Source organism: Vipera berus, assembly GCF_964194415.1.
Source record: "Vipera berus genome assembly, chromosome: 5".
Lineage (NCBI taxonomy): Eukaryota > Metazoa > Chordata > Lepidosauria > Squamata > Viperidae > Vipera > Vipera berus.
Genome location: NC_138207.1, coordinates 27,253,526 through 27,280,339, shown reverse-complemented (window position 1 = coordinate 27,280,339; position 26,814 = coordinate 27,253,526). Strand labels below are relative to the sequence as shown.

General features: G+C 39.4%; 2 protein-coding genes across 4 annotated transcripts in view; one reads left to right on the top strand and one right to left on the bottom strand.

Moving 5' to 3' along the window:
- Positions 1–16,481, top strand: part of RNF13 (ring finger protein 13) — a gene marked incomplete at its 3' end in the record, with an annotated part of 47,850 nt that extends 31,369 nt beyond the window's left edge. For all 3 annotated transcript variants that reach the window (XM_081329840.1, XM_081329839.1, XM_081329841.1), the window contains 3 exons: positions 2,465–2,558; positions 15,300–15,380; positions 16,105–16,481. In XM_081329840.1, coding sequence (XP_081185966.1) covers positions 2,465–2,558; positions 15,300–15,380; positions 16,105–16,481 — 552 coding nt within the window. The remainder of the gene's footprint in view (positions 1–2,464; positions 2,559–15,299; positions 15,381–16,104) is intronic.
- Positions 16,482–21,162: 4,681 nt separating this feature from the next.
- On the bottom strand, positions 21,163–26,136 carry PFN2 (profilin 2). Its single transcript, XM_081329845.1, has 3 exons — positions 25,747–26,136; positions 22,779–22,971; positions 21,163–21,401 (listed from the first exon to the last, which is right to left on the bottom strand). The coding sequence occupies exons 1-3, from the start codon at positions 25,876–25,878 to the stop codon at positions 21,304–21,306; spliced, it is 423 nt and encodes a 140-aa protein (XP_081185971.1). The 5' UTR covers positions 25,879–26,136; the 3' UTR covers positions 21,163–21,303.
- Between the last annotated feature and the right edge of the window lie 678 nt (positions 26,137–26,814).

Below are 26,814 nucleotides of genomic sequence, written 5' to 3'. Positions count from 1 at the left end.
TAAATGATTGCGAAGTTCAATATTAGGCAGTAGGACAGGTGCCTATCTTGACAGGAGAAATGAAAGCAAACACTGACATCTAGTTGGTAATGCTAAAAAGAAATTCTTTTGAATTCAGTTGTTATGGAGTTCTCTGAGCATGAGAATGAAAATTTGCAAAACCTTTAGAACAAGACTAGATGGACATTCTGTTTGTATCTTATAAATGGCTGCCTTAAATAAAAAGAGAAATGGAAAGAGGATCAAAGGCATTAAAGAGCAGTACTCACTGATTTGGGTTGGGAGGGCTAAGTATACATATGTCAGTTTCCAATATTTTGTAGTAAACCCCCTTTTTTTTCCTTTCAGGAAGCTTGGTTAAGGAGACTTTGTGACAATCTAGCTTCTTTGTTTAATGAAGAGTGTTAATGTCATTGTAAATGTATTAGTACCAAGATTCCAGTTACTTCCACTTTTTTCAATTACTTTCTCCCGATAGCTAAGGATTAGGTCCAGCAGAACAAAACCCATGTTGGTGCTGCATTCTGACAAATGAAGTTAGAGACGAGAGGAAAGGGATTAATTGCAGTCTGATTCTTGTTAAAGTTACATTTCACATGCTTGTTTGAAATTTTAGTCAAAGTTATTTAATTACCTTCTACCTGTCCAGGCAAATACTGTATATTTAATGAATTTCTATATTCTATATTTCTATATTTTGATTCATGACATTTTGGGCAAGCATATTTTTGTTATGCATAGTTGCGGTATCTCTTCCTTTTGGGTTGTTTCTGTTTCTTTTAAATGAGTTCTATCAGTAGGAATAGGTACGTATCAGTGGTTTAAAGAGTCTTGTATCAACCCTGGATACAGGGACTTGCAATGTGCCTCCCTCAAAATTATATCATGTTTTCCAGATTGCAGCCTTCATTTCTCCCAGCAGGAATCATTGATCACCATAGTGCTCTTCTTTCTTAAAGTAGAGTTGGGGTTTTTTCAACTTGTGGGGGACTGTTTTAAGCACTGTTCTGTGAAACTAGTAGATCTTTTCTTGGTCTAAATGACAGAGGAGCCATATGGAAAACTTTCATTCCATCCACATAGAATGCAGAAGTATGAAATAACTATTGTAGAAGCATAGAAGGGTTAGGAAAACCTCATTAGTATTAGTACTGATTGATATGGGATTCTGAAATGACTGTAACTAGGAATGAAATATCTGGCTTTAATATTAGCATATCAGAATAGACCAGAAAGTAAGAAAAATCTTCTCTTAGGATACAGATTTTACTCACTCTTTGAAGTGTAGGGTGATAATCACAAGAAGCCTGACTTTTAACATCCAAAAGTTAAATGACTTGACCATTAATGAAGAAAGAACTATTGACAGTCTCCATGAAGGGATAAGTGCATGTACAGGAGAAAACCAAATTCTGATACAAGTTTACTTCCTCATACAGGAATGATAGGCAGGAGGCTTTTTTGCTTTTCAGAGCATGTCTGTGTTAGAATTCAAGATATGTGCTTGTGTCTTATCCACACTGCTAAATGCAGAAGCTGGAGATTGAGATGGAGCATAAGTAGTTCTATGTGGAAAGAAAATAGGGGCAGTAAGAGAGAGGAACATTGCTCGTGGCAGGAGAAAGAGTGTGGCAAACATGTCTACTTTAACTGCTAGGGAACAATTTGGATTGCAGTCCTTTGCACTCATTTAAACATCCTGGCTGCAAGGGGAATCCATCAGAATATGCAGTGGAGATTTTCTGCGCAAATGCATCCAGTTTTAACATGAGATCATGGCCCACCTGAAACATAATAATAAGAAAAGGGTTTTGTGCCAGGACTCAAAGAAATAACTGGCCTTTGGTGTAGAAGAGTTGCCAGGCAGTGACCAGCTAAAGCTGCTTGCTATATTTGGATGTAACCCTGTTCGTATACTGCCTACCCTTTGCAGTTTACATAGATTCACAGAACAAAACTATAAAATCTTCATTACAACTTATTACTGAAACTGTAATAAAACTATTTTTCTACCAGTTTATACAATTTAAATATAAAGAGCAAGCAGCAGAATACGGTAGGCTTTGTAAGATTACCCCTAGGAGCCAGTAGTTGAGTTAAAGGTATATTGAACTTCTGCAAGTCAAGGTGGCTTCCATATCACCATATAATATATAAAACCAAAAATGAAATAGTTTTGAAATCTAAAAAAATGATCTGAAATTCTGTGTAAGTATCTGTTGTACATCTTTGGGAACAGTAGAAGTAGGTGGTTCTTAGAGTTACCATATGTTCTTCTTAGCAGTCCATAACTGCTGAAAGTTTAAACATTATTGTATTATGTTAACTGAAGATTTGAATTAAGAATTTACATGTAGGAGTCTTATTGTTGTATTTTATAAATAGTTTTATTATACTTCCTTCTTTTTAGGTAACTTGAAAAAATTGAGTAGTCCTATACTTTATTTTATTTTTCTCTTTCAAGATAACAAAATTTGTTCAGGACAGACACAGAGCAAGAAGGAATCGCCTGCAAAAGGATCAGCTTAAGAAGCTTCCAATACATAAGTTCAAGAAAGGTAAGTGGAATGTTTTAGAAATTTTAAAATAATCTCTACCCTGGCCGTTTTTAAACACTGTTAGAGCTGCAGAAAACAATTTGATAGTGTTTTGCACACTGACAAACTCTAATGCTTTCAGACATGGATAGCATTCATTCATAGTATAGGAGTGGTATGCAAAGCTCCTGACTGAAGTCGAGAATAGACAAGAGCAGAACGCATGTTGGGAAGAATGGAAAATATGGTTGCCCCTTTCAGCCCCCTGACCCAACTTCCTCAACTAAAAAATGTTCTGTAGAAGTCATATGGAAATAAGCACTTTGGCGGGCAACCTGGAGTGTCTTTTTTATTTTCCAGTGGGAACAGTTTATTATATTCAACATTCTGTATTTAATCTCCAAGCTTGCTATTTAAACCACCAACTAGCAGGAGCACAAAATGCTCCTTTAGCCAAAGTGAAGATCTGCTAGTAATTTGAATTTATGATTTTTTAAACTGAGTCATTGATGTAGTACTAGTCTTTTAATTGATTCAGTCTTTTAATAATTACTTAGAATGTAGTTCCGTGATGTAAGAAAGCAGGATGTAAGTGTACTACAAATAAATCATAAAAATGTTTCAAGATAAAATATTGTAATTTCAAGAAAGGAGATGGTGATTTTTTTCTTTATTCTGTAGCTTATGACAGCTTAATTCAATGAAGTCTGCCCTCTTATATAATATGAATCATATAAACAGCTCACAAAAGCAGTTATTTGTCAGCAGTCGTGCAATAACAGCTCTTAGAAGAACTAAAGTAGTTCTTATATATTTCAAGTACAGAATGATGTCTTCTACTCAGAGCATAAAGGTTTTGATGTTGGCTGTCAAAAGGAGAAAAGAAGCTTGCTGTATACGCTATATATATTTTCCCCTACTGCTTTGACAACTGTTTGAGATTCTGATTTGCAGAATTTCCAGGTAGTATGCCAGCAGTTTCAAAGAATCTGCTTCTGCATGTCTGAATGACATCTTATTGCAAAAGTGTACTGTATTAAGTTTTCAGAAATCAGTCGTTAAAAAACTGAATAGGATCTTTCCTTTGACATGTGCTTGAACTGAATTTTCCCATTGTATATTGTACTTTTTCTTCATTGTGTACTGTTCAGGGGGGAGTGAGGATGTTAGTTTTTAAGGGTTTTTGCCTTATAACATGGTATAATTCAGTGGACCATCTATTGTAGCTTATAAACAGATCTATAACTACATAATGCCACTATCAACAGAAGGAATATATATGACATTGTATGAATTCAAGGCATAACTCTAGCCTGCATGTTGTTTGCCCTTGATAAATATCTTGCATTATTCAAGATATTGTCAGTAGTACTACTGCAAAGCAGATATTTGATTGAAAAGGGTATTTGACATGATGTGCAGAATTAATTTCTTCTAGTGAGATTCACTATGCAAAGCTGAGTGATCTTTGCTGAATAGTTTTGTTTCACTGGGCTTAAAATGGACTATAAAGGATTATGAAAGATGCCAAGGTTTCTTTCCCCTTTCCTTTCCAACAAATACATAAATATACTAGTAGGACTGAGCCTTACACACCCTAGGTCCAATTCCTGATGAGTCAGGGTGGCAGCTTCCTACCGTCCAAAATGATACCTTTACCTGTTCTCCTCCACGTGACCCAGCATGTAAAAGAGATAGGGCTCCCATCACCTGGGGACAAGAAAAAGGGGGGAAATGGTAAAAGAAAATGAATGGCATAATGCCACCTCTTCTGACTTTATAGGCATGTGGTTAGGGAAATCAGTTCTACTTTCATGTGAGGAGACTAATCTTACAAGCAATAAATAGAATCACAAGCATTAAAAATATAGACAGCATTTCAGAATAACTGCCAATAGAAAAATGGAGTGGCAACCATAAGACTGTTTATATTAACCATGAGATTATGGTGGTCTTTTGTCCAAGATGTACAATTACTGAACTTGCATAGAGAAAATTTATATCAAAGACAATAAATTAGATTAATATCATATGCAGCCACAGTATTCTTATGCAATATTACTAGCTCTCAATTATGAAGTCAGTTTGGTGTACAGATAGTCCTCAACTATCACAATAATTCGGACTGGAATTTCTGTCATTAATGTAAAGTATGGCTGCACTACTTAGCAACGGCAATTCCTGCAGTCCCAGTTGCTGTTAACCGAACCCCATGCTCATTTGGTAAGGCAACTTCCTGCCAGCTTCCCATAACCAAGTCATTGGGAAGCCAGCAGGAAGTTGCAAGTTCCAGGCTGGCAGGCAGGTAAATGTCTGTTGCTGGTTAGGGGGAGGGACAGAGGAGGTGGGGGAGAGGGTGGGGAAGGATGCAAGGGAGGCTTCATATGGGTCAGGGAACATTCATAGTATTATGTGAATTAACAGCAAAGGGGCTTGGGAGGATGAGCAGATCACGGAGATTTACGCCAGCAACTTGCAACTTTGCCTGCCAGCTTCCCGACTGACTTTCTGGAGAAATTGGCAGGGAAGGATGAAAATGGCAATCACATGATTGAGGGTGTTTGGCAATTGGTCAAATACGCAAATGATTTGCCAAGTGCCCAGATGGTGATCCTGTGACCGTGGGGGTGCTACAATGGTTGGAACTCCAAAGATTAGTTGTAACAATCATTTGTTCATCACTGTCATAACTTTGAATAGGTCGGGGATTACCTGTGGTGGTTAAAGTGTGACTTAAAAACCAGGAGACTGAGTTCCAAGTGTCCCTTAGAACTCATGAAAGCTGGCTGGAAGACTTTGGTCCAGTCACTGTCAGCCAACTCACCTGGCAAGATCGTCGTTATGGGGAAAACAGAAAACAGGGATATTAAGTATGTGTGCCACTTTGAATTATATATATATATATAAATTATATATATATATAAATCATATATATAAAAGTTGGAATAAATAGGTGGATAGAATGCAAATCCAGTCTAAACATCTGGCTAACTTCAACCAACCATAATAATAATATTGTTATTATTTGTTTAAAACTGTTATAGCTGCTGCTTATAGCAGACTGTGTTACCTGCTTTCTGGAATGATCTTTGAAGCTAATGTTTCATTCCTTTTGTGCCTTTTTTGGAGCTTCTTATAGATTACCACATGTTATCAGAGATTCAAGAATAATCTTTCTTAGCCCTGGTATCACAGTTTTGGTTGTGTTTTTCTATTTGGAGAATGGTCTGCAGTCCTCAAAAGAACAAACTGTTTCTCTTCTACCAGAAAGGCAGAGGGGTTAATAACTAACTGTATGTATGGTGCAGGGCATGCAGCTGTCCCTCTGAAATGAATGAATGAATGTAGGTTGAAATTCCAGTGCATCTGGCTGTCAGTGAATGTGGGAAGGAGCTGCCTGCCTATTCACTGCAAAGAATAAGTATTACTTTGCTCTTATGTTAAACTAAGTATCTTACATTGCATTGAATTCATAGGATACACATGTACCTAAAAATTTATACCTGTTTAAAGTAACCATAAGTTGTTTGTTTCATTGCAACTTTAAGTTGAAAAGTGCCCATGGACTCCACATTATCAAACTTTTAAATAGCTGCTGCTTGTTGACTTCTTATGCTGCTACTTCAGGTCCTAATTTAGAGAGCCACTGTGCTATTTTACTTTCAGATATGGAGGGCAGATAAAATGGGAGACTTTGGCACTGAGAAGAGAAGCCCCTCTATTGATGTTCTTTGGAGATAATTCTACCTTTCTGTCTTTACAAAGTGGACATAAATTAGAGTCCATGTCCATGGACACTTAAGGGGAGAGCAGTTGGCATAGGGGGCCACTCTAGAGTTCTATGCCAAGCTGCCTTCAAAAAAATCTGTAGTTAGCGCCATTCAAAGCTTTGGTTTATTTATTTTTATTTATAATTATAAAGTATAATTTATATATTTATATTCATTCCTCTGGCCTTTGTATAAATTACCTTTAATAGAAGCAACCTCACAAATAGAAATAATTTGCATGTTACACCTTCCTTTCTATAATTGTAAATTTTGCAATAAAACAGGTAGTTTTCTCTATAAATGTTTACTATTTAGCTGAGGCAATTTGTTTCATATTATAAAGAAGGAAATCATCCCAGACAACTGAAGAATCATTTTCATCAAGTTGTAATTAAATGCAACTACTCTTATCTAATCAGCCTTTGTGTGGTTGCTGCCTTGGCTGCTGAAAAGGAGAAAATTGCAGAACAGCCAACTGGAAGCAGAGCTGCTCTTGTAGGGAACCACCTGGACTGCTGGAAAGGAAGCTTGTTGTGGCTACTTTGCCCTGTCCTCGCTGTAGAGCAAACTTGGCAACTTTCCCTGCCAGCTCGCCCACTGACGTTGCTGGCTCAAGAATTCTGGGAGTTGAAGTCCACAAGTCTTAAAATTGCCAAGTTTGGAGACCCCTGCTGTAGAGCGAGATGGGACTTGCACTGAGTCTTCAATTGGTCATATAAAGATTGTTTTTGCCTATACAAAACATAACAAGGAGAAACGTGTTCCTCACTTCACCCGACGTGGACAAAAGCATTTTCATCTAGAGTAGATGTTATCATAGGTCTTGCTCCTTCCCTATCATTTGATTCTCCAAGTAAATGGATAGCTAGGTACAGTCCCTAAACCAAATCTAATTCTTTACTTCCAGGATAGCTCAAGAGACATTTAACTTTTTGCATAGATAGAAAACTATAAATGCTCCCTTCCCCCACCTCCTGGCATTGGGAATAGTTGTGTGTTTCTTTGGTGTAGATTTGGAGTGGTATAATTTCATTTTAAAAGTGACATTCAGAAACAGTTACCTCTTCCTTTGCTTTTGCTGCAATTGATTGGATCAAACTTGAGGTGGGTGGGAATAGCTGCTCTTGGCAAGTTGCTCCTTTCAGGTTCATGTAAACTGTTGAGTTTGCCGTTTCCATTAACACATCCACTGGCTGCATAAAAAAAAACACCTGTGTGCCAGCTGAAAATCCCAGGGCACAAACTAAGAGAACCTTTTTTCCTGGAGATTTGTAAATTATTGAATTGTACTGTATTTTTAGGGACGCGGTGGCTCAGTGGGTTAGGACGCTGAGCTTGTCGATCAGAAGGTCGGCAGTTTGGCGGGTCGAATCCCGAGTGCCGCGTAACAGAGTGAGCGCCTGTTACTCGTCCCAGCTTCTGCCAACCTAGCAGTTCGAAAGCACGTAAAAATGCAAGTAGAAAAATAGGGACCACTACGGTGGGAAGGTAACAGCGTTCCGTGCGCCTTTGGCGTCTAGTCATGCCGGCCACATGACCACGGAGACGTCCTCGGACAAGCGCTGGCTCTTCGGCTTTGAAACGGAGATGAGCACCGGCCCCTAGAGTCGGAAACGACTAGCACACATGTGCGGGGGAACCTTTACCTTTACCTTTTTACTGTATTTTTAATTGAAATTATTTTTAATAATTGCTAATACTTGTTAATTATACATGGACTTTTCAATACACAACTTTTAATATATAACATCCAGTCTATTTGAATTCAAAATCACTGCCAATTATTGTTTAGAGCTACAGGCAGCTGGAACAGTTATAAATATTTGATCAAGGGTGAGTGTTACATTGAATCCATTATTAATGGAGTCTGTAAAACAGAGCTTTTCATTTTGGTAGTGCATAATGGAATTAGCAGTAGAACTTACACTCATCTACCTTTCAAAGTTTGAAGGAGATTTTGAATCTGGGATGAATATTTTAGTCTTCACATTACAGGCTAAGTTAATTGTAAGATACTTTCTGGACTCCAATATTTTTAATTCTACAGGTAGCCCTCAAATTATAAGTGCAATTAAGACAAGAATTATGATTATATGCCATACCGGTCGTTAAGTCTTCATCATGTGACTGATTTGATTTTACTACATATTTTGTGGAGGTCATTAAATGACTGCCACAATTGTTAAGTGAACACCATGGTTGTTAAGCAAACGCCACAGTCATTAAGTATGGTGCTTTTTGCCAGAGAGCAGAAGTAAATGTCAAAATATTGTAAATTGCGCTCATGTGACCATGGGATGCTGCAAATTGTCATAAATGTTGGGTGGTTGCTGAGCACACCAAAAATGCACTCATAGGACCATGTTGGGGGCTGGATATTTGAAATCTGAATCTGGGTTATAAGTATCTTTCTAGGTGTCTGTTTATAACCTAGAACACTCACTAATCAAACAGTCATTAACCAAGAATTACCTGATTTAGTCACAGCTAACATTTTGTGTGATGTATTTTCTGGGTAACTCCAGTTGCAACAATCACTTGTAAATATTATTTATTCACAACAATCACAGCTGCCAGTTCTTTAGTTGGTGTTGGCCTTTGTTCACCTTGAGTTCTTCCGAAGAACCTAGGATGTCATAATATATCAAAGTATACAGGTGAAACTCGAAAAATTAGAATATCGTGTAAAAGTTCATTTATTTCAGTAATGCAACTTAAAAGGGGAAACTAATATATGAGATAGACTCATTACATGCAAAGCAAGATAGTTCAAGCCGTGATTTGTCATAATTGTGATGATTATGGCGTACAGCTCATGAAAACCCCAAATCCACAATCTCAGAAAATTAGAATATTGTGAGTATTAGAATTAGAATATTATATTAGAAAATTAGAATATTGAGCCTATTCTAGGCTCAAAGTGTCCCACTCTAATCAGCCAATTAAGGCATAACACCTGCAAAGGGTTCCTGAGCCTTTAAATGGTCTCTCAGTCTAGTTCAGTAAGAATCACAATCATGGGGAAGACTGCTGACCTGACAGTTGTGCAGAAAACCATCATTGACACCCTCCATAAGGAGGGTAAGCCTCAAAAGTTAATTGCAAAAGAAGTTGGATGTTCCCAAAGTGCTGTATCAAAGCACATTAATAGAAAGTTATGTGGAATGGAAAAGTGTGGAAGAAAAAGGTGCACAAGCAGCAGGGATGACCGCAGCTTGGAGAGGATTGTCAGGAAAAGGCCATTCAAAAGTGTTGGGGACTTTCACAAGGAGTGGACTGAGGCTGGAGTCAGTGCATCAAGAGCCACCACACAGAGACGGATCCTGGACATGGGCTTCAAATGTCGTATTCCTCTTGTCAAGCTGCTCCTGAACAACAAACAATGTCAGAAGCGTCTTACCTGGGCTAAAGAAAAACAGACCTGGTCTGTTGCTCAGTGGTCCAAAGTCCTCTTTTCTGATGAGACCAACTTTTGCATCTCATTTGGAAAACAAGGACCCAGAGTTTGGAGGAAGAATGGAGAGGCATACACTGCAAGATGCTTGAAGTCCAGTGTGAAGTTTCCACAGTCTGTGTTGATTTGGGGAGCCATGTCATCTGCTAGTGTTGGTCCACTGTGCTTCATTAAGTCCAGGGTCAACGCAGCCATCTATCAGGAGATTTTGGAGCACTTCATGCTTCCTTCCACAGACGAGCTTTACGGGGATGCTGACTTCATTTTCCAGCAGGACTTGGCACCTGCCCACACTGCAAAAGCACCAAAACCTTGTTCAATGACTGTGGGATTACTGTGCTTGATTGGCCAGCAAACTCGCCTGACCTGAACCCCATAGAGAATCTATGGGGCATTGCCAAGAGAAAGATGAGAGACATGAGACAGAACAATGCAGAAGAGCTGAAGGCCACTATTGAAGCATCCTGGTCTTCCATAACATCTCAGCAGTGCCACAGGCTGATAGCTTCCTTGCTACGCCGCATTGAGGCAGTAATTGCTGCAAAAGGGGCCCAAACCAAGTACTGAGTACATATGCGTGCTTATACTTTTCAGAGGTCCGATATTGTTCTATGTACACTCCTTGTTTTATTGATTGCATGTAATATTGTAATTTTCTGAGATTGTGGATTTGGGGTTTTCATGAGCTGTACGCCATAATCATCACAATTATGACAAATCACGGCTTGAACTATCTTGCTTTGCATGTAATGAGTCTATCTCATATATTAGTTTCCCCTTTTAAGTTGCATTACTGAAATGAACTTTTGCACGATATTCTAATTTTTCGAGTTTCACCTGTATGTGTGGATCCAAGTAGTGTGGCCTTTTGAAATTGACAGATGGAAATTTACTAAATGCCATCCAATATTTTTTGGCACGACACCCAGTGTGCCACTAACCATTGAACCACCATGGCTGGGTTATGCCATAATCTTTCAGTTTCCAGTTTGTCATACTTTGAGATGTTGTCCAATACTTAGTCTTGAATTGTATTATCCCCTTGTATTATCAATTATCCACAGTTTATTATTTTCATTCATTGAATAATTAAATTTTATGACCTTCCAACTCATACATGTTAACACTGTCAGCTTATACAGCATTAAAAATCCACAACATAAAACCCATAAAACATCACCTTTCCCCCTCCTCCCCCCATGGGAATGAAGGTGTAGTTTGCCTCAGTAATAAGCAAACAGTTAGACACACAGCACTGGCAACAAGAGCCTTGGTGGAGCAGTGGGCTAATGCCTCCTTAAGTAACACCAGCTGCCTGCAATTAGTGCAGGTTCGCATCCCACAAGGCTCAAGGTTGACTCAGCCTTCCATCCTTCCGAGGTAGGTAAAATGATGACCCAGATTGTTGAGGGCAATTAAGCTGACTTTGTAATAATGCCCCTTGGGCTGTGTGTGAAAGCCCTAATAAGCAGGCATATACATAGAATGAAAGCTACTGCTAAGCTTGTAAGCCGCCCTGAGTCTTCGGAGAAGGGCGGGATATAAATGGAATTAAAAAAAAAACCAGAAACATTAACAGGTGACTCCCTTTTAGCAATTCCTGATTTTTTTTCCTCCCTGCTTAGATCTTTTTCTGATGCTCATGAGCTCTAGAGAAGCTCCCTCAAAGGCTCCTGTGTTCTTTAAATGCCTGCTGCTTTGCTCCAAATCCCTATCCTTTAAATCAGGCAAGTCAAACTGCCAGCCCGCAGGCCAGATTCATCATACTAAAACCGTGCCCACCCCATTGCCGGCAATGGGGAAAAAGTCACGATACATCGTGCGATGCTACATGACGTCGCGAGTTTGACAAACCTGCTTTAGATGATTTTACTAGTCCTGGTAGTGCAATGGTTAGAATGCATTATTGCAGGCAAACTGCCCATAGCCAGGAATTCAATCCTGACCTGCTCAAGGTTGACTCAGTCTTCCATTGTTCCAAGGTTGGTAAAATGAGGAGCCAGGTTGTTGGGGGCAAACAAACAAAATGTATTTGTATATTAGTATATTTGAACTGTTTGAGACTTCTCTGTTTCTAGAATGACTTTTTTCAAATCTCCTGAAACATTCTAATAACAATGATAATTGTTTTTCATGTAATGGCTATATACACTATAATTCTTCAATTTATCTGATTTAGAAGGGCAGAGCAGATACTATTATTACCTTATTTACACAAATAATTGCCTGAAAAATGGAAGCTAAATAACTACTTAAGGGTTTATAGATACCCCTTATAATTTATGTTTCGGCATTAACAAATTGCAGGGTATGTCACAAAGTGTTAACACCCTAGTTCCAATATAACTTGATTTCTATTGCATTAAACTAAAGGTCATCTTGTCTGACATTACTTAAACATTTCTACCATTCCCAGCTTAGAAATATAAATTCTCAATTAACATTTTCACATTAATGCTGCTTATACTTACTGTGAAAATACATTGATGACATTGTGTTAAAAGAGCTATAATAATAGTTAATAATCTTAATGTGATTTGTTGGATGCTTACAGACCTACTTGCCTATGGTATGTGAAGCATTTTTCTCTCTCTTATGGGTAGTTAGGCAGATTTCTTGCCATTTCACAGAATTTGCAGACTTGCTTGTATTTAATTTAAAAAACAAGTTTTTAGAGTTTTTCCCCAGCAGTTTTAATTGGGAAGCATCAAGATAGAACTTACTCTCCCATTAATAGTTCAGTTGTCAATGCTAAAATATAAACTAAGTTGCTTGTAAAATCATGCATACTAACCTCCCAGAGGAAAACAAAATGTGATTGTGGAAAAAGGTTAACACAAAAAGGATTTTAAGCTTCTTTAATCAAAGGCATTGCTATGAGAACGAGGGCATCAAAACAAAGCAAGCCTACCTAATCCCCGTGGTTCCTGGCACGAAGAAGTTGTACCTTAGAAAACCTATTTCAGAATTAGCTCTTTGCGATACTGTATTTGGCAAGAGAGGAGCCAGAAATGCTATTTGTTGAAGATAAGATTTCCCGGGGCACTAATGCAAAATCCATTAGCACCGATTACAGCTGCTCAAACCCTGTTGATACTGAAGGGTTAATTATTTGTGCTTTTTTATTTCATATTTGGATGGCAGATTTGAGGGAGTATAATCTTGGTGTTAGGCATTCCTTCATTTACTTTAAACTACAACCCATTCTGATTGCCTGCAAACTTTATGCCCTTCTTTGCATTCAGATGAGACTAATTATTGGAACTTTTTAGAAGGAGAGGGATTCTTTCATCTCCAAACTGAATGTGTGTGTTAAATCTGAGCCAACAGGTTCTAGGCTGTTTCTTAGCAACACTGAGACTTCTTGTATGGCATAAAAACTAGCTTTCCTGGTGGGTGGAACAGGAAAATGTCCTGACAGTTATGTCACAGTAATGAGACTAGGGAACCTGGAGCATTGTTAGTATTTAGGATGAGGAAGTCTTGCATTGTTACCAGCGTTAACTTGGGTGAACCTTTTTTCTATATGTATATTTGCACTACAATTTCTGCTGTGCTTCTGGCAGGATGCAAATATCTTAATAATTAGATTACTCACTCTACAGAGAAATAGCCACTCAGCCTCTGATTATAACTCTTTAGTCTCATTAGTTGAGGCTCTTTTCCTCCATAATACAGTACTTCTAATGTTTTGCTAGATCTATTTATTACAACTTTAATCCACTGATTCTAGTCCTGTCCTCTGGAACAACAAAGGTGAATTAGCATCTTAGAGCTAAAATGCCTGGACTTATCCACACCTTTCTGAGTCTTCATTAGGCTTGGTTTCCAGGCTGCTCATCATGGTTCCTCTTTGTGGACGTTTCAATTTATCAGTTTCTTTCAGTGTGGTAAATTTGACATATTTCTCTAGTTGAATAACTGTTTCCCATGAAAAACAGTGTGTGATTGCACTAATCAATGAAAATTAATAACAGTCACCTCATGTTCTATGTAGAATATCTTAAATCATTTTCATGTCTACATGTGGATCTGTTAACAAGGGTAATTGGGACTGGAATTTTCAGGGTTAAGCAATATGGTTGTGAAGTGTGGTATCACATGAAAGTGTAGCAACAGAAATTTGAGCATTCCCAATTGCCATCATTAAGCAAATCCACATTGTTAAGCATGACATCACATGGTTACCATTTGCAGCTTCTTGCTGTCTTGCTCATTGATTGCTTGTCAGAAGCCAGCAATGAAGGTCACAAATGGCAATCATACAATCACAGGATGCTGTGATGATCAGAACGTGATCCAATACCATCATTAAGTTCAAACAATTACGGATGAGTGGTTGTTAAGTCAAGACCATCTGTATTGTGAAGAGCCCATGTAATATGTATTAATTTAGCCCATTTGTTTATTAAATCGGTTTATATGGCCACCCAGCTCATGAATGCAACTATAGTCTGGCTTCCATTTTTAATTTTTGGTAGCTCAATTAAAGCTCACACTAGCTTCAGCTCATTGTTCCAACCTGTCAATATCATTTTGAGTCATGTCTGTTTTCTGTAGTGAGATCACCCTCCTTGCTTAATAAGCGCAAATTCAGTAGCCACACAATTTACTTCATTGTCAAAGTCACTTAGCTGACTATGTAATGAAATTTCTGACACTTTGGGATGGCCCTGTACTCTGTTAGCACAGCAGTACCCTTTATTGCTGGCAGTTTTATCTGTATCTCCTGAAAGCAAATCTGACAACAGTGTCTCATTTTACTGCCCTAAAGACTAGAATACTCTATATTCCTTATTGGGAATTGCTTCGGAAATCTGGCCAGGATTTTCAGCCACAGCTTGAAAAATTGAAATGTTTCTTAGATTCTTGGCTAACATAAGTTCTTTTGGACTATTCAATTCTATGCCTCATTCTCCATAAAAATAATCAGTTATTTGGGGAAGATTTCCCTCTCCCTTAAATATCATTTGCAGAGGGCCAGCTTGACGTAAGTGATTTAAGACAGCAGACCATTAGTTCTAGTCCCACCTTAAACACAAAGACAGCCATGTGACCTTGGGCCATTCATTTTCTCTCAGCCCTAGGAAGGAGGCAAGGGCAAACCACTTTTGAAAAACCTTGCCAAGAAAACTGCAGTCTCATCTAACGCTATCGCCAGGAGTCAAAATACTGATTTGAAGGCACATGACTCGGAGAAAGCAAATGCTTTTATTTTAGCTGAATAAAGGTTTATTTTTAAGACTAAAGATACCTTGATGGTGCTATAAACAATTTGGCACTTTGTGTTTCCTGGGTTTTTGCAGTACCTAGCTAGGAAAAGAAAGCTTTGGTGTAATAAGTTTCAGGTAGCTTCTTGATTGACACTCCATACATCGTAAAATATTTTTCACCAAAAGTGCTCCATTTATTCTTGTATAGCAGCTGCCATCCTAATACTAAGTATTAGAATTCTATAAAATCGTAAGTTACTCCTGTCATTTGTATATTTTACTTCTGCTTCTGTACTGTCTTTCATTCAAAACTTCTCTGCTTCAGGAGATGAGTATGATGTTTGTGCCATTTGTCTGGATGAATATGAGGATGGAGATAAACTCAGAATTCTTCCTTGTTCTCATGGTAAGTGGCTACATTTGATTATTTACTGAATTCTTGTTTTGCTGGGGGATACAAGATTTTGCTTATTATAGACAAGGAACCAAATGTATATTTGTAAATGCAGTTGTTTTTGTATTAAACTAATAAGGCTGGTTCCTACAGAATTGTTATTATTACAACTCCATTCCGAGCCATCTTGGGAAAGACATATAATGAAATTTATTACTGTTATTTCAAGAATCATTTTAGAATATAATAAAGTCGGGGTGTGGCAGGTAAGAGAAGAAACTTAGTCTTATAGTTGTAGGAATTTTTAGTGTTATCAGTATCCTAGGTTTGATTGTATAGGTCACCTGAAAAAGGTGACATTTTTAATATTAAATAATGTTAAGTGGCTGCATCCAAAATTCATATTTATAAAATATTAAGTACTGGGTGACAGTTTGTACCTTCTCAAGAGATTAACAGAATGGCTGGACTGCCTAGATTTTGTTCGATACAGGTCAGCATTTGTTACCTTTTAAAAACTCAATTGTGCTATTTTTAGTTTGTATTTTGAAATGATAATCCAAAGAGATCCCAGTCATAAGCGTTATTTGACAGTACAGATCAGTGGCTGGTCTGAAGGTGGGTGGCGCAGAATGCCTTAAAAATCATAGAACATGTAAAATTATCCCCACGCTGCCTATATCTGCCCATTTTCCCCACTCTCCTTAAAACAACTCTCTCCTTTTTTTTCTGGCAGCCTACCATTGCAAATGTGTGGATCCTTGGCTAACTAAAACGAAGAAAACATGTCCTGTCTGTAAACAGAAAGTGGTCCCTTCTCATGGAGATTCCGATTCTGAAACAGACACCAGTCAGGAGGAGAATGAAGTCTCTGAGAATACCCCTTTGCTTAGGCCAATTGCTTCAGTTAGCACTCAGTCTTTTGGTGCATTATCAGAGTCATACTCACATCCAAATATGACAGAATCTTCAGACTATGAAGAGGAGGAGGAGGAGGAAGGAAATGAAGATATTGACAGTAGCGATGCAGAAAATGGAGTGACGGAAGAAAGTGTAGTAGTCCAGCTACAGCCCAACGATGAAAAGGATTACAGAGCAGCAGATGCTGTTTGAACCGCAAAGTGGGCAGTGTTACATGAACTCCTCTCCCCAGAGACCTCTCATCTTATGTACCTGTACATAAGAGAAGTGCATTGCAGCCCTTCCATTGCTTCACTAGAAGCACCTGTTCATATAGCATTCTATATAGTTTAATCTCATTACAGGTTTCCTTTCGTTTATTCAATTTGTCTTTTGAAGATAAGCATTTTAACAGGACTTCACAATGTTAGTAACGGGGCTTCCACCACTAAATGCACACACACACATCCCACACACACACAAAAAGGTTTATCAGCATAGTTGAACCAAGACCATACATGTGTTTTCCCTGCTACAAGAGTGTAAGCAAGCAGTGACTTATTCAGTTGTTAAATGTATGGTACTACCCTAAACATCCATCCAACCAAAAAATGTATGGGTGTTATGTCTGTGAAGGCTTTCTCTAGAACTAGCACCTTTTAAAGAAGAAGATATACTTGTTCTGTATTTGTCTGCCAAGATTATTTCCCAACAAAGAGGAATTGAAGCTTTGAGCATTGTGAAGGATTTTGACTCTTTTCCATTATCCTATTGCGTTTGCAAGCACCTGGCAAAGAAATCTCAACATGATTTAGCTTAACCCATCTCTAAGGAAATAGGATAACCCCATGTTCGTTGGGAGTACCTCACTAATACTCTGCTTTCTTCAGACAGGGATTGGGACCAATGCAGAAAGGCAACCTTAAAGCAACCCATCTACTAGAACATTTAATTTTGTGTTTGCCATATTTGGAAACGTATGCAGTACTGATTTACAAAAGAGGTATATCTTGTAATAAGAATGTCTAATACTAATTCGCTTGGTAAAAACTGCAGAGAAATAAATCAACCTACATATTGAATTTGAAAATAAATGCTCATAGCTAACAGGATTTTACTTACACTGTATCATGAAAAGAACCATTATATAGAAGTGTAATTATGTAAAAAGAATGTAGCCATGCTTCTGTATAGTCAAACTACAGGGATTTTTTTATATGGTCTTGTACAGGAAAGTTTGAAAGGATGTTAATAAATACGTTTTCCACTTTATAAGCAATTTTGCTTTCCTTTGGGAGCTTCTGAACAAGTAAGAAATATCTGCTCTTTCACGTATTTATTATATTTTTATCAAGCCTTTATTTTTATATCTAAGATGGCAAACATATTTAGTACTTCTTCCTCCTCCTATTTTCTCCATAACAATGCTATGAGGTGAGTTGGGTGAGGGAGAGTGGCCTGGCAAAGTCACCCAGCTGGTTTTCATACCTAAAAAGGTTCAAGAAAGTGAACAAGAGGAAAACAAAATCACAAACTGTTTGTAAATAACGTCAATTTTCACATTGTACAATAAAGGCTTTATTGTGTCAACACAAGTATATCCTATACTTTAAAGTACTGAAACTTAATTTTAAAGGGCTTGAGATATCTTAAATAATGGGTTGAAATGTTTGATTTCTAAAATGTGCAAAACCATTTATCGCCTATGAGCAGACACCATTAGAATTAGTGAGTATTAATTTATTCAGGCAACTGTTTTGCAAGCTTTTGAATTCATCCAATTAATGAACACAATTCTTTCCCTGGGAAACATTTCAATAGCTGTTTATTATTTTTATACTTTTAAGAAATCTGTGCTTTGCCATTTTTCTGAAACCAATTCCTCTGTTGAACTTACGACTCTTTAAGCCTAATATTTTTGTTTTTAAACAGATTGTCAAATTTCATCCTAAAGTTTTTTTAAGAACAGTATTACTTAATGAACATGGCAGACATTTTTAAAATTATTATTTAGCAAGCTGCTTGGGATCCCGAGGTGCATCCCAGCATTAAGTCTAAGTGCTATTAACGAAGAGTGAAGTTGGCATTTAATTTTTCATCTAACAGGTATCTTTCTTTGTATGTACAGTTATTCCATTATCCATGGATATAAAGGGACTTCAAAGATTAGATAGCTTACATCAAACTTTAGACAGGTTTTAGATTGCGAGGCCTAATGGTTTATTGGTTTGCTATGAAAAATATGGGAAGAATAGTGAGCAATAGTGCATGGCCATGTTTCCTGGTAAACTACAGAATGCTTTCCATCACTGAAAAAAGCCCTTTTTTCCCCCACTTCTGAGTTTATAAGAGGGGAATGGTAAGCCTCTGTGTTATAACTGCCGTTTCCTTTCTTAAGTTATCTTTAATATGATTTAAGAGATTTGGGGATTGTTTAAAGGTGGAAGTGTAGAGAGTTGCTTCCTAGACACTCCTTAATTTTTGAACATATAAAAGCTTGTGGTTCGTGGACATCCATTTGTATTACCATATTTGGAATCTTCTCTAATTGTAATAGACATAACCTTAAAGCCACCAAGATGTAAATGGTTATGTGTTTATTAATATATTTATGATTTCATTTTAATGTTGTAAGCCACCCAGTTATTTTGTGGCAAGATTGGCGGCAAGCAAATTTAATAAAAAAATGCTATTTACCAGAAATCAATTAAAATTAAAAAATGATAATTTTGGGTAATAAAAAAATTGGAAGGATGATTATGCTAGAAATGGAGATCTTCCACTGAAGCTGGACAGTTTTCAAAACAGACAAAAATCTAAAGTTCAGAGTATAGTTATATTAATCAAGATTCAGCAACAGCTCTAAATTTGGCTAGCAGCTTTTTCTGACAGTTGATCAAACTGGCTTTAAGGACTTTCAGTTGATGTACAGCAAAAGCAATACTGACATATTGAATACAGATTTCTTCCCTCCCAGATCTGTTGAAAAATGTGATTGATATTCATTAAAGGGGAGGGATTATTCACTAAATTCAACACATTGTATGAAAATTAAATTTATATTGATCTTAATAGAAAAAAATTAGTGTAAGTATAGGATAGATAATCCACAAGGGCAATGAAGAAAACCCCCCCCCCCATATAACACACATTCATAATTTATTTGGTTGGAATAAATTTATTTCATCTGTCTGTAAACAAGGTGTTTAATAGTTATGGCATTTTTTGAAATGCATATTAAATCAGATGAGTTAGACTGTATCCCAGATGTAACAAAGTGCAGGGAAATAAATGAACAAATCAGCAACAAGAATTTGTTTAAGTCTGTACATTATCCACAAGGCTCAAACAACAGAAGCAAATACTAGAGTGTCCCTAAAGTAGTGCCATTCAGAAGAAGCCATTCTTGTAGTTAAAATCCATCTCACAATAGCAACAGATCATTTTTTTAAACATTAGTATGGCACAGAATACATATTAAAAATTTATCACAAGACAGCCAACTCAGTTATTCCAACCAAGACCATCTTTCATTTTCTGTACACAGAGTTCTGCAGTTCTCTTTTAAATGGACATACATGTTAGTACCGTGCTCAAACTGACAATTTGGTTACACATGTTTCAGATGACTAATGCAAAAGGTAATTTACTTCACAATTTCTGCAGCTAGGGCATGACAGGCCAAATGAAAATTAGATTTGAAGTGGTATTTATTTGGACTTATTTTAAAACTACCAACCTTCAAAGTAGCAAGTCTTAATATCCTTTCAATGTTCCAACAGACTGATGTCAGTCAAGATGCTACCTGTATAACCAAAGGTGGCAGTTTGTTGACAGTGACACTGCAGTATATAAAACCCAAGCTGCAAATCAAAATTGGTCCTATGAAAAAAAAATGAAACTGGACACACTCCAGATGGTTACACTGGGATATCTAAAGTCCATGATGGCAGCCTTTTTACAGTTCAACTATAGAACAGGAGCTGGCAAAGAAAGTTACGTGCCTGAGCTATTGTGGTGATGGAATGTCCCTGGGGATTCATTCAAGATGGTGATGGTGATTAGGTGATGGGAGAAGTGCATCGGCACCTTTTCATAGTTTTGCAGTTACCCTTTTAAAGCAGGATGTGCTTCAGACATCATGAAGAGTTTGCAAGTCTACACAGAGGAGCAACAACAAAACTAGAGCAACAATTTTAACAGCTTTCAAGCAGCAAATTGGTTAAACAAACCAGGCACTGTATTTTAAAAAATGTATTTATAGATAGAAGATGAAAGCAAAGAAAAAAGAAGTGGATGAGGACAAGGGGAAAGAAAATAGATATGCATGCACTTTACCCCTCCCAACCATGCTCTACAAAGGAAGACTAATGAGCTGTGTAAATGCTCAAAGTGCTGAAGAGGCATTGATCAATCTTGATTGTACAATCGGCACCTTTATTTCACTTCATTTAAATTGGTTTAGTTCTCAATGTCACATTAATCGCTAAGACAAAGTAAAGTCTGGACTTAGCATGATTTTCTTCCCAAGGCTTCAATGTATCATGCATATCATCTGTTTGCAATAGATGGTGCCAGATACAGAATATGGATACAACAATGATTAACGTACCAACAAAAAAGAGTTAACTGAAGCCATGACATCAGGGAAAAGATGTGTAAATAAATTGCCATCTTTAGGCTGGTAGTACAGTGAACACAAGAGGGTTGTGGTGAGAGTTGCTATGTGAATGGGGAGAGGTTGCTTAGATATCAAACCTCTGCAGGTATAAAGCCAGTTCGTTAGCTTTCTTATTGTCCTTCTTTGGACAGTTTCTCTTTCCCATAACCATAACCAATGCTGGAGTACACAAGGAAACAAGGATGAACAGAAATAAAGAAAGAATAACACCTTTCCCCACCAATAGAGGGATACAAAGGAGACACAGGTTCATTTCCCATCACCCTGCATTGCTAATAAAGTTTCCACAATATAGATTACTGTCAGGAAAGTTTAATAGCAATTTCCCCTAATACTTAACAGTCTGCCTAGCAACTAGAACCCAGAGTCTCTCAAGTATTTTGCCATTGAGTATGCCTTCTTATTCAATCCGCCTCCATGGACCCCTTCTTTGCCCATTACAAAGACCAAGACTGAAAGAGAAGAGAAAAAAAATTATTAAGTGTGTTAAAAATCATTCCAAGTGTTAATTAAGCACTGTAATAAGAATACTCATATGTTTCACATTAGATCATTTACATAGGATTATTCTTTGAATATTTCTTTTTCAAATGTTTTAATAGGAAAAAGTGCAGGCAGATAAACTGTTTAATGTCTGATAAGTAGCATATTTATGACATGGGAATTATAGCTGAAATAAACTATATAAAACCACTTGGTTTAAATATGGTCAGAATTATTTGCAGTATAAAAGTAATTCAGAATAGTATAGTTCAGAAATATTTAGAAACATATTTGTATGTTCCCCTGTATGCCAGCAGATGTCACTAAAATAGTGTAATTCTGTTAAGATGTTCTCACTACAAAAGTGTGTCCATGTATATACTGTTCTACTTTTTCTATACATTGTACACTTAAAAGTCTCAGCTGGTTAAGATGCTGGACTTGTATCTGAATCATATTCACATCCACATCTGAGCAGTGACTTGACAATTAGTAAGTTACTTTCAACTTACTCTATCCTAGAGGACTGTCTGGAGGAAAAAATAGGTCCTTGGAACTTCCAGAGGAATGACAGGATGTAAATGTAATGAATAAATACTAATTTTCAGTATTTTTCAGTACACATTTCTTATTTATACTAGAAATACAATCCACAGAAGTGTTTGAAGGGACCTTTTGAACTCTGAAGCCAAAAGTAATACAGGTAATCATTAACTTACAACAATTCATTTAACGATGATGCTGAAAAAAATGACTTATTATCAGACTTTGAACTTAGGGTTATCACAACATTGTGGGTTATGTAATCAATATTCAAGTGCTTAGCAACTGTTATGCATTTACAATGCTTGTGGCATCCTGAGATCACATGATCATCATTTGTGACTTTCCCAGGGGGTGTCCAACAAGCAAAATCAATGGGGGAAGCCAGGTTGATTTAACAACCGCTTCAATTAACAAAGGAAGTTCTGTTCCCAATTGTAGTCATAAATTGAGAACTATCTGTACCTACACCAAGCTCAGAAAATGATTTAATGGAATGCCTGCGAGCTTAATATAAGTTTGTGAATTATTTAAATGAGCACTAAATGGCTCAGGATACCCATGCTCTCTAATGCTACATGTATATGCCACAGATTAAAAATTTAGGGTCTTTTTGAAAGTAATGTAGCCAACTCATTTACATTCTCAACATTAAGCCTTTATACTGTGAATCTTGCATTACAACATGGACAAAACAGTTTTATGAACAAATTTTTGGACATAATTTGAAGTTATTTATTGCCTGCATATTTTCTACTATTTAACAAAAAAGCAAATCAAAAATAGTGGAAGAGAAAGCTTACCTCGTCCAGCTCTGCCTACAGCAACATTATATGTTGGTTCGCCACCTTGGCTCTTTGTCCTGATGTCCATTGTACAGTCCCCATCCACATAGAGGCTATCTCGGATCACAGAACACTTCTTTGCACCAAGAGTGAGACCATTGGTAAAAAAACCCTCGCGGTCTTTTCCTACAATCATATCTATTTCTATAGGCTGTCAAAGAGAGAAATCCAGAATTTTAGTTGATTCTTTAATGCTGCACACTGAAGAATCTATGGATCTAGAGATTGTGCAAGATCAGTAGCAAGTTCTCAGGCAATTTAACATAAAGGGGGAAATCTGAATTCAAGGCATTGGTCTTTTAACTATGAATCTCTAGGCAGAAAGCACATTTTGAGTGACATGCCACAGTTGCACTCTAAAATGGGTGAACCCAGAACAAAGATTTAAATAAATGAAATGTAACATAAAAATAAAATTTACTTTGTGTTTTTAATAATTCTCTTTAGTCGCTTTAAAATTTACAAATTGATGCCAGCTTTTGTATAGGCTCCAACATTGAATCCAATCCTTTCATGGGATGCATGAAATACTTGTGGTTAAGTAATACACCTTTGCTTGGAACTCTACTGTGTAAGTTATTTTGAGAGGTAACAAAATTATATGCAGATTAAGGAGTTATTTCTTAAATATCAAGAGAAGTATATATGAATAGGCACCACCTTTAGATTCAGCACATATCAGACAGAAGGTGAAGCAATCCATTAACAGCCTTATGCTCACCACAAACCCTCATAGATGCAATGTAACTATAGCTTTAAGGCATGAATAGTATAAAATAATGAAGGACAAAATGCAAAATATCCTTAATTATTTATAGAGAGCTTTAGGGCTTTTTAAACCAGGTTTCTCAAATGTAAAGTACACATGGTTCTTATTCCCTTTACTGCAAATTTGTGCTTTTGCAAACATATTGTAATGCATTTTAGCAACTCCAAAGCTACTGAGATTGTTCACAGACAAAAATGGATAGGTTTTCAGAACTGCCAAGCATTGGATAGCTATATAGAAGAGGGAAATGAAGTAACAAACATGGCCTGTTTTAATAGCTGGAAATAAATTAGCAAGCTGCTTACAAATCATTTTTTCTCTAAACCCAGTCCAGCATTTTGTTCAAACAATACAGGCAATAACAATAGAAGAGGCAGCTCAGCTAGAAAATGTGTTCCCCATACGTTTTTCCATTGGAAGGCGCCTCCTTCCAATGGAACTGCAGAGTCATAGCAGGCCCTAGTCATTCCCAAGTACAAGCCAGGAGTCTACCTATCATGATCACCATCTCAACACTAGAGAAAGACTAGCTCAGCAGCCACCAAGGGCACTGCTTTTTTAACCCATCCTATACCTGCTGCAGATAAGGCAATTTTTAAGCCTTATCTTAACATTCCTGATATCTAAAGTAAAATCCTCAGTATTATTGTAATAGATTATTAAAACAAGAGGAAAACATTTGCCTATAGTTTGTCAATTCTTGCACATGCCTGCACAGGTAGGCAAGCAGTTAGCCAAAATGGCATTCCGGAGAGAGAGTCAGCCATTATCAGAATTGTAATGCAACATCAAATTGCACTTCAAATGCATTGAGACGAAGATCATGTGTACAAATACTTATATGTCAATAATTGCGGTGTTTCAGCTTGCAAACGCCGGCTGGTCAACACACAATAACGGAACCTTCTTTAGAGGGATCATCCCTCTCCTTTATCAGCTCTACTTCTATGGACCAGGGCACTTTAGGATAAGTCCGAAAGCCAGAATGGGGGGCGAGAGAAGGAAGAGGCGAAAAAACGAAGACTGCAGTGCAGGAACGAGGTGATTAATATCTCGGGAGAGGAGTGAGAAAAGGAGGGGTTAAAAAAAAAATCAGCGGCAATGCGCCATCTTGGAGGCGAAAAACCTGGAGCAACTGGCGAGGAACGGATTCACAAAAGCCTCCTACGCTGCATTCGCAAATCCCTCCCCAACAGGGCGAAGCAAACTAAGGGATTCCTACGCTAAACTCCCTCTGAATCATCCGCGCGCCCGCCCTTTCCAGGGTCCGGCCTTTTCCCTCTTCCTCCTCCCGTTCTGTTGCCGGGCATGACTTGTTCCAATGCTGGTAGTAAAGCCGCCCCCGCACCCTGGCGTGCAAAATAGATAACCCCTCCGCCCCTCGCAAGAAGAATCAGGCTTTTTTACCTACACCTGGCCCCACGTGTGCCTGAAATCTGAGGCGAAACTCCAACGGCAGCTTTCCCCAACCTCCCTATTGCCCACCCCCCCACCCCCGCCTCAAGTCACGGCTTGGGAAAGGCGTCCCCCCTCCAGGGCCAGCTCTCGGAGGAGTCTTTCCCTTCCAGCCCATAAGCCGGGAGGGGGCGGGGGAATAAATAAAAAAAACAAGAGGGACTCGCTTTCAGTTCACACGTTCATCCCGCTGGGTCTCTCGGGAGACGGCTTTCCGCGGGAAGAGGCCAACGCCGTGGCCGGGAGCAAAAACCCTTCCACGAGGGAACTCCCCGCCCTCCCGCCTCTTCCCTCTCCACTTTCCAAGGATTTTCTTTAAAGGACGGCGTGGGGGAGGGGGAGGCAGAGAAAGGGAAGCGCCGGACTGGGCAGCGGGCGGCCCTTCCCACACCGGCCGGCGGTGGGGAGGAGGGGAGAGGGGGCGAGCTCCTCGGAAAACGGTGCTGCCGACTCGTGTGAAGCCAGGAGACGGGAGGGTGCCCGGCCGGGCTTGGAGGGACCGGGAGCCCCTCCGCAGCTCCGGCTCCGTTGCAGCCCTGCCACCCCACCCGCGGAGCACCCCCAAAAGCGATGCGGATCCACAGCCCAGCATCTCGGAGAAAGGCCCCCGGTCCCCTCCCCAAACTTCCCTGCTTTTCCTCACCCCCGCCCCTCCGGGAGGGCTCCTTCCTTTCTTCCCGGGTGCCGCGGGCTTTCCCTTACCGTAATGCTGTGAAAGATGCCCCCGGCCGTCGCTGCCCAGACGTACTTGGCGTCACAGTAGCCGACAATGGCGGCCTCCTGGCAGCAGCCATCGCACATCAGGTTATCCACGTAGCTCTGCCAGCCTGCCATCTTCGGTGGGTGGGGGGGGCGGGGGGCGGAAGCCGGGGCTCGGCGGCAGAGGCGGGCGAGAAGGGGGGACGGAGGCGGCAGCCGGAGCGAGCAGCCCCGCAGCGGACAGCTTCTCTGCGCGGCGGCGGGGAGGCGGCGAGGCAGGGAGCGGGGGAGGGGACCGAGGGGGTGGGTCCACCTGAGGCTCTGGCGACTGCCGCTATGGCCGCCCGCCCGCTTTTTAATGGCCGTTCCCCACAGACAGCCGGAGCCGAGGCCACCAGGCAGCGCCCAACCGGCCCCGCAGCAAAGAACGGCGTCAGGAGGAGGCGCAGGAGGGGGAGACGGGCGGGGAGGGGGGGAGAGCAGTCGAAAGAGTGCGGGCTGCCGCTCGCTCTTTGCTGTACCGCGAAGCCTGCGCTGGCGAGGATCCCTCCGCCGCCGGCTCCTGCCGCCGCTTCGCAACGTTGGGTTTGGGGCGGAGTGATACGCTGCACAGCGCGTGGGGAGAGGAGAAGGAGCTGCTGCGCCGATATTATTAGTGGGGAGGGGATTGCCGGACCCCGGCTGGCGCTGTCGGCGCGGTGGCTGCTTCTGAGGGCGAGGACTCGTGGCAGCTGCAGAACAACTGAACGAGGGTAACGTGGAATGGAGGAAAAGGTGGGGTGGTCGGTTCGGCCGGGTGGAATCTACCTGGATCAGCTTTGATGTCAGGCTTTGCTGTGCACTACTCCTCCTCCCTTTCAGCGCTGCTTTTTAAAGTTGGTTGTGGTCTTGTGAGAGCTTTGCTGCCCTTGGACACCTGCACGGCCAAACTTCCATTTTTGCGGGTTTCCGTGTGGCACCAGAGATTTTTCTGCATTCTTGTAGCTATTTCCAGCTAACAACAATCTGACTAAGCGTTGAGGTGGGGGGGGGGGGCGAGCGCTGATCTTACATCGAAGTAAGAACAGTGAG

Excerpts from the sequence above, each read along its gene's own strand:
- PFN2 (XM_081329845.1), bottom strand. The coding sequence starts at position 25,878 with ATGGCAGGCTGGCAGAGCTACGTGGATAACCTGATGTGCGATGGCTGC. Across the intron at positions 22,972-25,746 it reads GCATCTTTCACAGCATTACG|CCTATAGAAATAGATATGAT; the intron begins GTAAGGGAAAGC and ends TCTCTTTGACAG. Across the intron at positions 21,402-22,778 it reads TGTAGGCAGAGCTGGACGAG|TCTTGGTCTTTGTAATGGGC; the intron begins GTAAGCTTTCTC and ends CTTCTCTTTCAG.